At 38.4% G+C, this 12,863-nt stretch overlaps 1 protein-coding gene across 2 annotated transcripts in view; it reads right to left on the bottom strand.

Annotated features, from left to right (window-relative positions):
• ALG14 (ALG14 UDP-N-acetylglucosaminyltransferase subunit) overlaps positions 1–12,863 on the bottom strand; it is a 103,175-nt gene that overhangs the window by 53,327 nt on the left and 36,985 nt on the right. For both annotated transcript variants that reach the window (XM_082409581.1, XM_082409582.1), the window contains exon 3: positions 7,397–7,528. In XM_082409581.1, coding sequence (XP_082265707.1) covers positions 7,397–7,528 — 132 coding nt within the window. The remainder of the gene's footprint in view (positions 1–7,396; positions 7,529–12,863) is intronic.

Genomic DNA, 12,863 nt, shown 5'->3' with positions numbered 1-12,863 from the left:
CTCTGGATTCTGAGCTCCTCATCTATAGAATGGCGGTAAAGAGTACTGTGTCAGAGGACTGTTAGGAGAATTAAATGAGTTAACATATGTGAAGTACTTAGAATAGTGCCTGACACATAGGGAGAGTTCAATAAATGTTATTTTTCTAAAAATTTTTAAAAATACAACTTTTAGGTGTTCCGGTCACATGAATGAAAACGATAAATCAGTAAAACGTTTAAGTGTCCATTTCCTTTAACTTCTACTGGATTTAAATGAAAAGAAGTCTGTTTATGGGGTTTATAGAGGAAAAGCCCAAAACGCCATCTTAACAGTATCCATAATATTTAACCTTATAAAAATGACTACCTTGCTACTGCATTCAGGTCTTAAGTTCCAGATCCCACTAATTTCTAATAGCAAGAAAATATTATATGTAAAATGCTAACTAATAAAAGTACAGTCTAAAGATTTCAACCTTATACACATTATGTGACACTCACTCAACTGACTTATTAATCTTTCACTCTTCTTAAAATGATCTTTTCCTATTCTCTGACTGATTAACTCTTATCTATCTTTGCTTAATGTCATCTCCACTCTCAAGCCTTATCCAGCTCCCCAAAGAGGACCTATCACACTGCAACCACCCAGCTGTGGGCAAGACTGCTGTCCACTGTGTTTACTTACTTTTATACTCTTCACACACAGTATAAATCCTGTCACAGAGTAGGGTCCTTGACAAGTATCTGTGAATGAATGAACCACTGAGCTCTTCTTGTGATACTCCCACAGCAATTTTCACTTACCACCATAAGGCACTTGGCACACTACATTATAATTACTTTCCCATTTGTCTCCCCCACTAGAGTGTAGGCTCTTTGAGGGAAGGGCCCACAGCTCACCCACGCACAGTGACTGGACCGTTCATCAAAGATACGTACTGAGAGGCTACCAAGTGCCAGGCACTGTTGCGTCAGTATAACGAACAAGGCAGTTGCAGTTTCTTATGGAATGACAAACACATACATAAAAAAGATAGCTTTTTATTGGGATTAGTACTATGAAGAAAATAAAGCAGGGCAGTCTGACAGAGGGATGAGGACATGAGCTGGAGGAAGGGCTAGTATCAGGATAGGCCTTTGTGAGAAGGTAACATTTGAGCTCAGAGAACAAAAAGGAGCCAGTCACGTTTACAGCAGGGGTGAAGAGCCCCATGCACAGGGAATGGCAAGTACAAAGGCTCTGAGACAGGAATCAGCTGAGTTTGTTGGAAAAAAAAACAAACAAACAGGCAGGTCTGGCTGGCACACAGTAAACTAGGGGAAGAGAGGAGGAGAAGAGGTCAGAGAAGCAGGTTGGGCTAGCGCGTACAGGCTACACTGAGAAATTTGGACTTTGTTCTAAGAGCACAGAAAACCGCTGGACGATTTTAAGTGTGGAGTAACAGAATCTGATGTACGTTATAAAAGAAATCACATTGGTTGTTAAGTGGTGAAGCAATTGCAGGGGGTCATGAACTTCCTTCCATAGGCAGACAAATGAAGAGGCTATGCAGTGGGGGTGGGGTGGCGCTGGACGGCGTGGGGCAGAAAGATGGACAGAAACAGACAGAAATCACGATAAATTGAGAAGACACAGTTGGCAGGCCTTGCTATTGAACAGGGGAAGTAGGTGTGGCAGAGAGGAATCAAAGATGTCTCCTGAGGATTTGACTTGAGCAAGTTTACCAAGATGGGGAAGAGTAGGAAATACCTACTATCTTGAACCAAGAAACTTTCAGATGCCTATTGGATATACAAGTGGAAAAGTAGTACATGTTAGGCACTTAATATAGACTTTCAGTAACTAGCACTTTGAGGATGATAGACTCACCTAAAATCAAACATATAATATAGCATTCCAAACATGACCAACTCTATTTACTGCTTCCAAGGTTACAAACATAAAATAGTAAGCGATTGAAATGACGAGAAATCTCAGGTCATTTGATAAACGATGTCATTTTTGGCTGCTACTGAGGTTCCCTGACCCAGATTTTTAATTCAGCAAAGGTGCTGAATTTTATGTTAGAAATTTTAGACAAATGCTGTAACTCGATTCTGGTATTTGTGCCACTTAGAGAGGGTCTTAAAAACACTGGAGAGGTGAGGTGCCGAGAGGAGCAAGCAATGACCCACCAAATCACTTTTACTCAAAGATAGGAACATGCCATACATGAAGCTACTGGGAGCCAAAGGTTTTGATGCTTTTGGCCATGATTCACATTTTAAAACTCATATTTGTTAAGATATAATTTACACAGAGTAAAATTTACCCTTTTTAGCGTACAGGTCTGAGTTACGACAAACGCATACAATTAAGTAACGACCACCATCACCACCATCACCACTACAATCAAGATACAGAACGGCTTCTCACCCAAAACAGTTCTTTCAAGTCTTTTTGTAGTCAGTCCCTCCCCTACCCCTGGAGGCTGAAAACCAATGATCTATGTTCTGTCCCAATATCCTTTTAAACTCAAGAACAATCTTATGAACTTATGGCTCTTATCCACAGGATGCCTGGCAAAGCCATATTTCTTGAAAAATATGATATGTGAAACACCAGAACCACCTAAAAAGTATTTAATGCCCTTGTAAAAGAAAAAACCATCCACTCCAATTACTAAGGATTAGATTCAGGCCTCCAAAACAGAGTTTATAACTTTCCTCTAAGATGCTTTTTGTCTAATAATTGGCTTGGATGAAACAAGCATGACTTTCAATATACACTCAACAAGCAGATTTACACATTTTTTCCTCAAAACAACCTGATGTTTTGGATTACTATCTCATTCAAAAAGTTAAATTAAGATATAAAACATTACATATACTCACAATGGTTTTATATATGATTTTCTATAACAGGAAACTGGTAAATACGAATTTGATTAATTTTCTAAGTCAATCTCATTTGCAAAATTCTGTAATAATACTTTTTTAATAATACTGTTCCTCTTATTTTAATTATCCATTTTGAATTTTAAAAATATTCTATTTTGACAAATATACATGACACTTAATTTTGAAATACATACTATTATTATTATTCAATTAGATCAGGCTTTGTTAAATCTACTAAAGCAGATACTTAATTTGATCTGTCGGGATCTACTTAAATTTTACATTCTTATTTAGAGGGAGTGATGTTTAGTGTAATTTATTTTAAAAGTAATTTATTAACTGATTCTTAATTGGCCTGAATGAATGAACACATCTTCCATGGTGAGCCAGAAATGGTGGTATACAGTCCAGTGGTTAAGGCCTTGGGCTTTGGAATCAGAAAGACCTGGATGCTAGACCTAGCTCTGTTATTTACTGATTATGCATACACTCTGGGCAAGTAACTTCCTGTCTCACAAAGCCTCACTTCCCTCCTCCATTAAATGTGCATAACAGTACAACCCACCTCATACAGCATGAATGCCAGTACTTAGGACCAGGTCTGGTACATGTAAGTGTGCTCAATACATGTTAGCTAGTACATACTGGATGGAAGTTCCATTTAAGAAACATTAAAATGTTCTATTATTCAGCATTTGCTCTGAAACAACAAGGAAAGTGACTTTATTTATATTTTATAGATGACAAAGTGAGGCACACAGACAGTTGAATGGAGAGCAGACTTACTGGCCCAGGTGCATACAGTTAAAGAGAAGCAGAAAGTCACCTGGTTGTTCAGACAACTCAAGTAATTTAAAGTCTGATGCTACTATAGTTTCTAAAAATGGCGGTTTCTTTTTTTTTTTTTTAAGAAGTAAAGACGAAATTTTGATGAAAATCATAAGAAAGCTAAGGATGCACAAAAACAGACATATGGATCAATGGAACAGAATACAGCCCCCAGAAATAAACCCAGGAACCTGTGGTCAATTAATTTTTGACAAAGGAGTCAAGAACATACAATGGAGAAAAGACAGTCTCTACAGCAAGTGGTATTGGGAAAGCTGGACAGCCGCAGGTAAATCAATGAAGTTAGAACACCCTAACACCCTCATACCATACACAAAATAAACTCAAAATGGCTTAAAGACTTAAATATAAGACATGATACCATAAAGCTCCTAGAAAATAACATAGGGAAAACATACTCTGACATAAATTGTAGCAATGTTTTCTTAGGTCAGTCTCCCAAGGCAATAGAAATAAAAGCAAAAATAAACAAATGGGACTCAATCAAACTTATAAGCTTTTGCACAGCAAAGGAAACCATAAACAAAACAAAAAGACAATCTACATACTGGGAGAAAATATTCACAAACAATCGACAAGGGCTTAATTTCGAAAATATACAAACAGCTCATATACAAAAAAACAAACAACCCAGTCAAAAAAAATGGGCAGCTCTAAAGAGACAATCCTCCAAGGAAGACATACAGATGGCCAACAGGTACATGAAAAGATGCTCAACACTGCTAATTACTAGAGAAATGCAAATCAAAACACACACCAGTCAGAATGGCCAATATCAAAAAGTCTACAAATTATAAATGCTGGAGAGGGTGTAGAGAAAAGGGAACCCTCCTACACTGTTGGTGGGAAAACAGTATGGAGGTTCCTTAAAAAACTAAAAATAGAGTTGCCATATGAGCCAGCAATTCCACTCCTGGGCATATATCCAGAAAAGACGAAAACTTTAATTTGAAAAGATACATGCACCCCAATGTCCATAGCAGCGCTATGTATGATAGCCAAGACATGGAAGCAATGTAAGTGTCCATCAACAGATGAATGGATAAAGAAGATGTGGCATATATATACAACAGAATATTGCTCAGCCATAAAAAAGAATGAAATAATGCCATTTGCAGCATCATGAATAGCACTAGAGATTATCACATACTAAGTGAAGTAAGTCAGACAGAGAAAGACAAATACCATATGATATCACTTATTTCTGGAATCTAAAAAAATGATACAAATGAACTTATTTACAAAATAGAAACAGACTCACAAACATAGAAAACAATCTTACAGTTACCAAAGGGGAAGGGAGGGGGGAAAGGATAAATTAGTTTGGGGTTAACAGATACAAACTACTATATATAAAATAGATAAACAACAAGGTCCTACTGTATATAGCACAGGGAACTATATTCAATATCTTGTAATAACCTATAATGGAAAAGAATCTGAAAAAGAATATATATATGTATATATATGTATAACTGAATCACTTTGCTGTATACCTGAAACTAACACAACACTATAAATCAACTATACTTCAATTTAAAAAAGGCAAAAATATTCAAAAAGAAAAATAAAATAAAATTAGTGCCATTTACGGTTTTAAAAAAAGAAAGCCAAGAATGAATACAGGAGAGATCTGCATGTTGTTCTTAACCATTAACTTTGTGTGTGTGTATAAGGGAATTTCATTAAGTGGGAGTTCATTTTGTGAAGCCAGCCACATCAAAGCAACTGACTGGATAATGTTCAGGTTTGAAATAATTTTGAAAACTCGGTTTAAAACAGAAATAAGTATTTCACATTTCCCCCCTTTTCCCTTTTTATTCCTTTAGAAACATAATAGCCTTTTTTTCCCTTCCACTCTTTATAGGCAAATTTATGGCACTCATAAAATTTTAGACTAAGTTTGAAGGAAAATGAGAGGACATCCAGTCCAATCCTTTTGTTTTAAGGTAGAGAATGATGCCCAGAAGGGAACTAAAATAAAATAAAAGCCAAAGTGAGCCTGGGACCAAGTGTCCTAATGCCCCATCAGTTACTCTTTCTACTACAAGGGTATCAAAATACTTAGGCCGGGCAGTCACCAGAGCTCCTCCATGTCCACAGCAGACATCAGCCATCATGGCACTACTTCCTTCTCACCTTCACACCTTAGAGTCCTAGAGTCACCACATTCAACCTGGCTGCTGCCATTGACAGTAGTCATGCCCCCAGTGATTTAGCAAATGTAAACCCAACATTTCCAGCTTAAAATGTGAAGACCTTTTTTCTTCCTTCCATTTTGTCTCTTAAGTTTCAGAAATAATTAAATCTTTAAGAGTAGTAATGATCTTTTAGGAAAACATCTGAGTTCCACACTCTTACAATGTGGTTGGAGACTGTGAGATAAACTTATTTTGTCAAAAATTTAAAAATAAATATAAGCAAAATTAATCTATGGTGATAGAAATCACCAGAAAGTGGCTGCTTGGGAAGGGGCAGGTGGGGTGATGGAAATGTTCTATATCTTGACAGAGATGTGGTCAAACTATACACTTAAGATCTAGGCATTTCACTGTTCGTAAATTACAGCTTTTAAAAACAATCTAAAGTACTCACGTAGACAATTCAGATTTTAAAATTCTCATCCAAAGGAGGGACCTGAATTGCAATCCAGCTGGTGAAAGGCAATGACCAAACTGATAGAGATCTTTCAAAATCATCGTAGCTAAATGCATTTTTGTTCAATTATTCATGAGAATAACATCCACTGTGCCAGAACTCATATATATGGAAAGCAAATAAAGAGTTTCTTTAAGGCTATGCAGATTAATGGATTCTGCCTTAAACAGGAATGAGAGTATTATTTAAGTACTGTGTACACTACTGTGATAACATATCTGCTGATCTGCATTGCCTACTGAAGTGCATTTAGCATTTAGTAATAGAACTTCATCCTAAAGACCACAGAGAACTTAAGACTTTTATAGATAAGGAAGGTAAGGTTTTATACAGTGCACTAAAGCTTTCACATTTCTATTTTCTGTATTACTTTCCTATAAAAACTTGAGTGTGTATGACATTATGCCCACTGCATATCATTTTCTGGTAACAGAGCTTTTTGTTTTTGTTTTTGTTTTTCTGTGCCTACTAGATTGCTAACTTAAAAAAAATTTTTTTATTGGGGTATAATTGATTTACAATGTTGTGTTAGTTTCAGGTGTACAGCAAAGTGCATCAGTTATACAAATACAGATATCCACTCTTTTTTAGATTCTTTTCCCATACAGGCCATTACAGAGTATTGGTAACAGAGTTTTGACAAAATAAGAAGAGTACTGAAAAGGAATAGAAAAAACTGGCTCTTCTCTGGCTGACAAGCAAGCACATGACGTTGGCTCAGAAACCACAGTTGGCTAGCAGCACAAATTGATTAAAGATAGTGCTCGGTTAGTCCTTATTGCCATGAGACAGAGGGGAGAAAAGGGCAAATTTAGAGTTCAAGTTATAGCTAGAAAGGGAAGACAAATTTCCCACCTCTTTGAGCAAAGTGCATTGAAATAAATTTTAGCACACGTTAGTAAAAGGTCTGGTATAGTATCTGGCGCACTGATGAATGGTAGCTGTTCAAGAAAACAATATGTCCTGTTGCTAATGAAGGATCCACAGGAGAGTGACCTTCTCTCTCCTCCGATGCTCATACGTACCAAATCTGGCTTCACTCGGTGAGTCAGAGGGAAGGAGAGCCACAGAGAGTACAAGGTGGTGAGTACCGTGGACAGCCAGGACTGCTGGACCTCTCGGCTTCTGGGAATGCGGTGAATATAGTATTCGGGAAACTAGAAGGAAATAGTGAAAATGCAAATCAACTGGGCCAGTGATACTGAAGTTAAACATAGTAACAGTTAACATTTGTACAAACAGGAAATGCTCTCTCAATTTTAATTTTCATTGGAAATATTTTTAAACTAAGTTATAAAGGCTTTTTCGTGCTTTATACAACACACATCACTGGGTTATGACAAAAAGTTCCTGAATATGATTCAAAATGTTAAAGTCAGTGTTGACAATAAGCTAGGGGAAATTTTCTATAAAATATGTTTCAGGCAAAGACCTTAACATACTTATATACAATGAGTCCTTACAAATCAGTATAAGTAACCTAGTATCAAGATGGGCAAAGGAGATGGACAGACAATTCCAAACAGAAGAAACACAAACAGCCAATAAACATTTGAAAAGATCGTTAACAATTAAACAAAAAAGAAAGCAATGAGTCATTTTTCACCTACCTAACTGGCAGAGATTGTGGATACTCAGCATTTTTGAGGATGTAGGGAAATAGACATTTACATTCCCTGGGCAAATACATTAGAACAACTTTTTGGGAGGGCAATTTAGGACTATCTATCAGAATTGTAAGTGTGTCTACTTTTGATCCAGCATTACTGCTACCAGAAATACATCCCACAGATTTACCCACATGCTATCTACTTTATCACTGTTTGTATTTGTGGAAATTGGAAACAGCCCAAATATCCTCCAACAGGGATTAGAGAAGTCCATACAATAAAATATATGGAGACACATGAACAAGTGACATAGATTTATATGAACAGATATGGAAGATGTGCCCAGATAAATTGTTAAAGTGAATACACAAGTTGCAGGACAGTATGTTTAATATGATCCAGCGTGTATTAACAAATCACACAGCTGTGTGTGTTTGTATACACATTGGTACACATATCTGTATTTGCATGAAGAAAATCTGGACCTGTTTGCCACAAACTGTATTTGATGTGGAAGGGATTACACAGGGAACTGAATACCAGAAGGTGAGAATCACTGGGAGTTTCTTGCAGCCTGGCTACCACAAACGTTAAGTCAAGTCGGAGAGTAAAGGACTAAATACCTAATACATTCCTCTCCCCATCCCCCCACCTCTGGCCTTGAGGAACAATATGCTCCCAGAGAAAAGAACAGAAAAACCTTTTCCTAAACTAGTGGAAGACACAAAACTACTGGTCCTAAGTTTTTTCAAATTTAGAAAAAGGTGTGAGATTGTGTGTGGAGGCTTCTGTTATGCTCCAGGAGGGCATCTGTGTAGCTCCTGTAAAAATGAAAACGGGCTGCACGTGTGACCACTCTGTTTCACATATGATGGATATTCCCTCTTCCTTCCATACTACACCAGTGGGGAAAGAAAGATCTGGACTCAATATGTTATTCACTATTTTTATTTATTTATTAATCATTTATTATATCAATGGTCTTTTTCCTTCCAAAGGAAAGGTACTAAATGTTCAACTAGAAAATAATACTGAATAGTTCCCAAACTATAGACCATACAAGGAGCAGTATCCAAAAGGGGGCAAACTTGTAAGGAATCTTGTTGGAAGTTTGTGCTTGCCTAATTTGTGGAGATTATTAATTTAAAAACATGTAATGGGTAAAACAGTACTGAAACTGAGCCCCCCTAAAACTGAGTTTCCTTACTGAGTTTATGATTAATCTCTCTATCCAAATCTTTATTCCCTTTCTTGTCCCCTGACCTCTATCCTGTGCTAACTGAACACTTATCCACCAGAGTCAGATGACTAAAATTGCTGTTGTCCACAACATCGTTAATGTACTAAAATTGCTATTATATATATCATCATTAACGTACAAACTCAGGTTGTTTCTCCAGGGCAAGATGAGCTAATGGACCCCCAAGCCACGGACCACCTGGTCTGAGCCTCATAAACCAGAATATCCCGACTCCCGAAACTATGATTAAGAAATGTCACAAGACAATTAATCCCAGCCTTTGTTCATCCCTTTAAAAAAAAAAAAAATCCCTAACTCAAAAGACCAAGTGGGAATGGATCTGAGGCTTGTCTCCCACACTCTTGCTTGGCCCCTTGCAATAAACCCTTACTTTGTTGCAAACTCTTGGCTGTCAGAGTTTGGCTTTCTGCACTGTGGGTACATGAGGCCTTGCTTGGTTTCAACACTATAGAGCCAAAATGCCTAATCAGAAACCTTTTGGATCGGAAGTGTTTCAAACAGGTAATACAGGAAATATACCATATATTACATAATATCCACCGCTGAAGTTTGGGGAAGTAACCAAACATATTAATATTTCTATAGCAAAACACGAACATTCACACTAAGTGGGATAAAGACTATACTCCTCATGCCAATTCAAACCAGGTTTTACTGTCAAATAAACTTGTGACAAACTTGGAACTTTTTTTTCTCCCTCAGTTTTCCGAGCTTTCTAGGATTTCAGATCAGAGATTGTGGACCTGTACTACAAAATACATTCGAACCCAATAAGATGTCAGTATTATTATAGTAAAAATAACCCAGTAGGGTCTCATTATAAAGGTTTTTTCAATGTTACTTCAAAAATCTGAGGCCTGATCTTAATATCTGTAATATTTTCTTCAAAAAACCACGGGTGTCTACCATGTCCCTTGAATCTTTTAAAGCTGTGAGCATATAACTTTTAAAAAATTTTATTTTATGGAAGTTTAGTTGATTTACAATGTTGTGTTAATTTCTGCTGTACAGCAAAGTGATTCAGTTATACATATTCTCTTTCATATTCTTTTCCATTATGGTTTATCACAGGATACTGAATGTAGCTCCCTGTTCTATATAGTAAGACCTTGTTGTTTATACATTCTGTATATAACAGTTTGAATCAGCTAATCCCAAACTCCCAATCCAGCCCTCTCCCTACCCCCTCCTCCTTGGCAACCACAAGTCTGTTCTCTATATCTGTGAGTCTTTTTCGTAGATAAGTTCATTTGTGTCATATTTTAGATTCCATATATAAGTGATATCATATGGTATTTGTCTTTCTCTTTCTGACTTACTTCACTTAGTATAATAATCTCTAGGTCCACCTATGTTGCTGCAAAGGGCATTATTTCATTCCTTTTTATGGCTGAGTAGCATTCCATTATATATATATACACACCACATCTTCTTTGCTTATAGCTATGTAAAGAAGCAATGAACAATATTTTTGGGTATTTTTAGTGTCCTGAGAGGCTGGAAGGGGTGGTCAGTCTGACTCTGGCTCTGGAAGCCCAGCTCCTCTGACTCCATCTGAGCTCCAGAGAGGCAAACACAAAAGCCTGTAGGGCCTACACAAGGGTCTAGAGACAGCTCTCTTAGACTTGGACATGGAAGAAAAGTCTACATCTCGTCCCGGGGAGCAGCCTGTGGAAGCAGAGAAAATGGGTTCTGGAAGTCTCCAGTCCATTCCCAGAAGGACGGAAACTAGTGGAGGCATGTTCTGAGGTGCGACCTGAGGGTCCTCCTAGATGGAGACTAGAAAAACAGGCCTGAGGGTGAGCAAACAAGGTAGTGACTGAAGAGTGATGACCTGTCTTCTGACTTCTGGCTGCACCATGGAAGGAGCCCAACCTCAGCCTTCAGATCAGATGCTAGGCTGGGGAGGGGAGTCTTGGTTCCACTTGTGGGCTGGAGCTAACTGAGCCAATGACCTCATGCATACAGTGACCCACCACTCAGTTTGCACAGGATGGTCCCAGTTTATACCTGTAGTTCTGGCATAATTATTAATAGTGCTCCCTTCTGCTCTCAGAAGTATGCCAATTTAAATGATAAAGTATATGGTTACCCACAGGGTGGGCAATGAGTAGGTTCTTCCTAGTGATAGGGAAGGAAATTTACTCAGAATAGCCCAAGGCAATGTGATGCAAGAATCTACATTACCATCAAGGACAAGAGTCTAAGTGGTAGCTGGGAAGAAAGCCAAGCTGGAAGTCCTACCAGTGAGATAAACAGGAAAACAGAGAGTTGGTGACCAACGTGGGGAAATGGGGGCGGTGAGGATCGAGCCAGGCAAGGGGTCAGAACCATGACCCTGACTGGCAGGAGACCGGGGACAGGGGGAGGGTCCATATGGTACCCCTCTCTGGCTTATGGCTCTACGCTAGAGAGGCCTATACCTCCAAACCCCATCTAAGTCTTCGCCACATTATGACGTTTTGATAATAAGTTCAGGGAACTGGAAATCCTACCAAAAAAGAGATTTCTCTCCAAATCCAAGTCTCTTCCCATCCATTCCCCGACCAGATCAGTTCTCAGAGGCACCTTTCCCGACTGACCTTTCTAAATAACCCTGCTCCTCCCACCTGTATGCACACTCCTCTCTCCTCCATCACCAGGCTTGCTTTTTGTTTTAAAATTACTCTATTTCCTCTACTGGCTTATTATATGTTTACTTACTGATACCTCCACGAGAATATAACTTACCTGAGGACACTAGGAACTTTAATCATTGCAATCTCAGTGCTTGTAAGAGTATTTGGTTTACAGTTGGTGTGCAATACATATTTATTGAATAAATGATTCAATATGTTTTTGCATATTAATATAAAATAACTCAATCTTCCTGTCACCTAGCTGAGATGTTCTTAGACTGGGAATGCAGAAAGGACACAAAGGAGGTAACTTCACAGTGCTTAACCTGGGGCCTTATTTGTAAGGCCACTCAATAAATGGGTTGAACTGAATGGATGGAACTCCTGGGGCAAGAGGGAAAATGCCGGAGCAAAGCAGGGCATTGAGAGTTTATACAGAGCCAGAGTCAGGAGGCACCAAACCCTAAGGGGAGATGAGAAGGAACCAAAGACAAATGCCCCCTCCCCATCAATGTGTCCTAGATACACAGCCTAGAGGGCTTCAAGGAACTTCTCAGCCCTTGTGGGTCCTCTCCCCAGAAAATAAGTCCATGAGAGAAGAGTGTCCTGAGGCTTTGAGGTCTGAGCACAGAGGGAAAGGGAGTCTGCTAGGTTAAAGCGAGCAGAGCTTTCCACTGTACACCTAAAACTTCTTGAAAAATTCTATGCCCACTGGTTCTGTATTAAACCTGCTATGCAGGGGTGCAGTCAAGTGGATGGAAACCTGGGGCCATCTTGATAGGGACAGAGCCCTCAGAATAGCTATGCCTGATACACAGAAGTTGGTGCTAGGGTTCTGATGTCCTGTATCACCTAGAAGAAATACTGAGAGCCAGGCCATGACAAAATCTTAGGAGAGTTTTTATTACTTTATATAGTTTTAGAAGATAATCAAATATATAAAGAAGTCAATGAGGAAAAATTATCAATAGAATGCCTGTATTTTGGTCTTCATTAAAGTTCC

The sequence above is a fragment of the Balaenoptera physalus genome (genome assembly GCF_965194825.1).
Source record: "Balaenoptera physalus genome assembly, chromosome: 1".
Taxonomy (NCBI): Eukaryota; Metazoa; Chordata; class Mammalia; order Artiodactyla; family Balaenopteridae; genus Balaenoptera; species Balaenoptera physalus.
The sequence above is the reverse complement of the archived record's forward strand: the minus strand, read 5'-3'. Positions and strand labels throughout refer to the sequence as shown.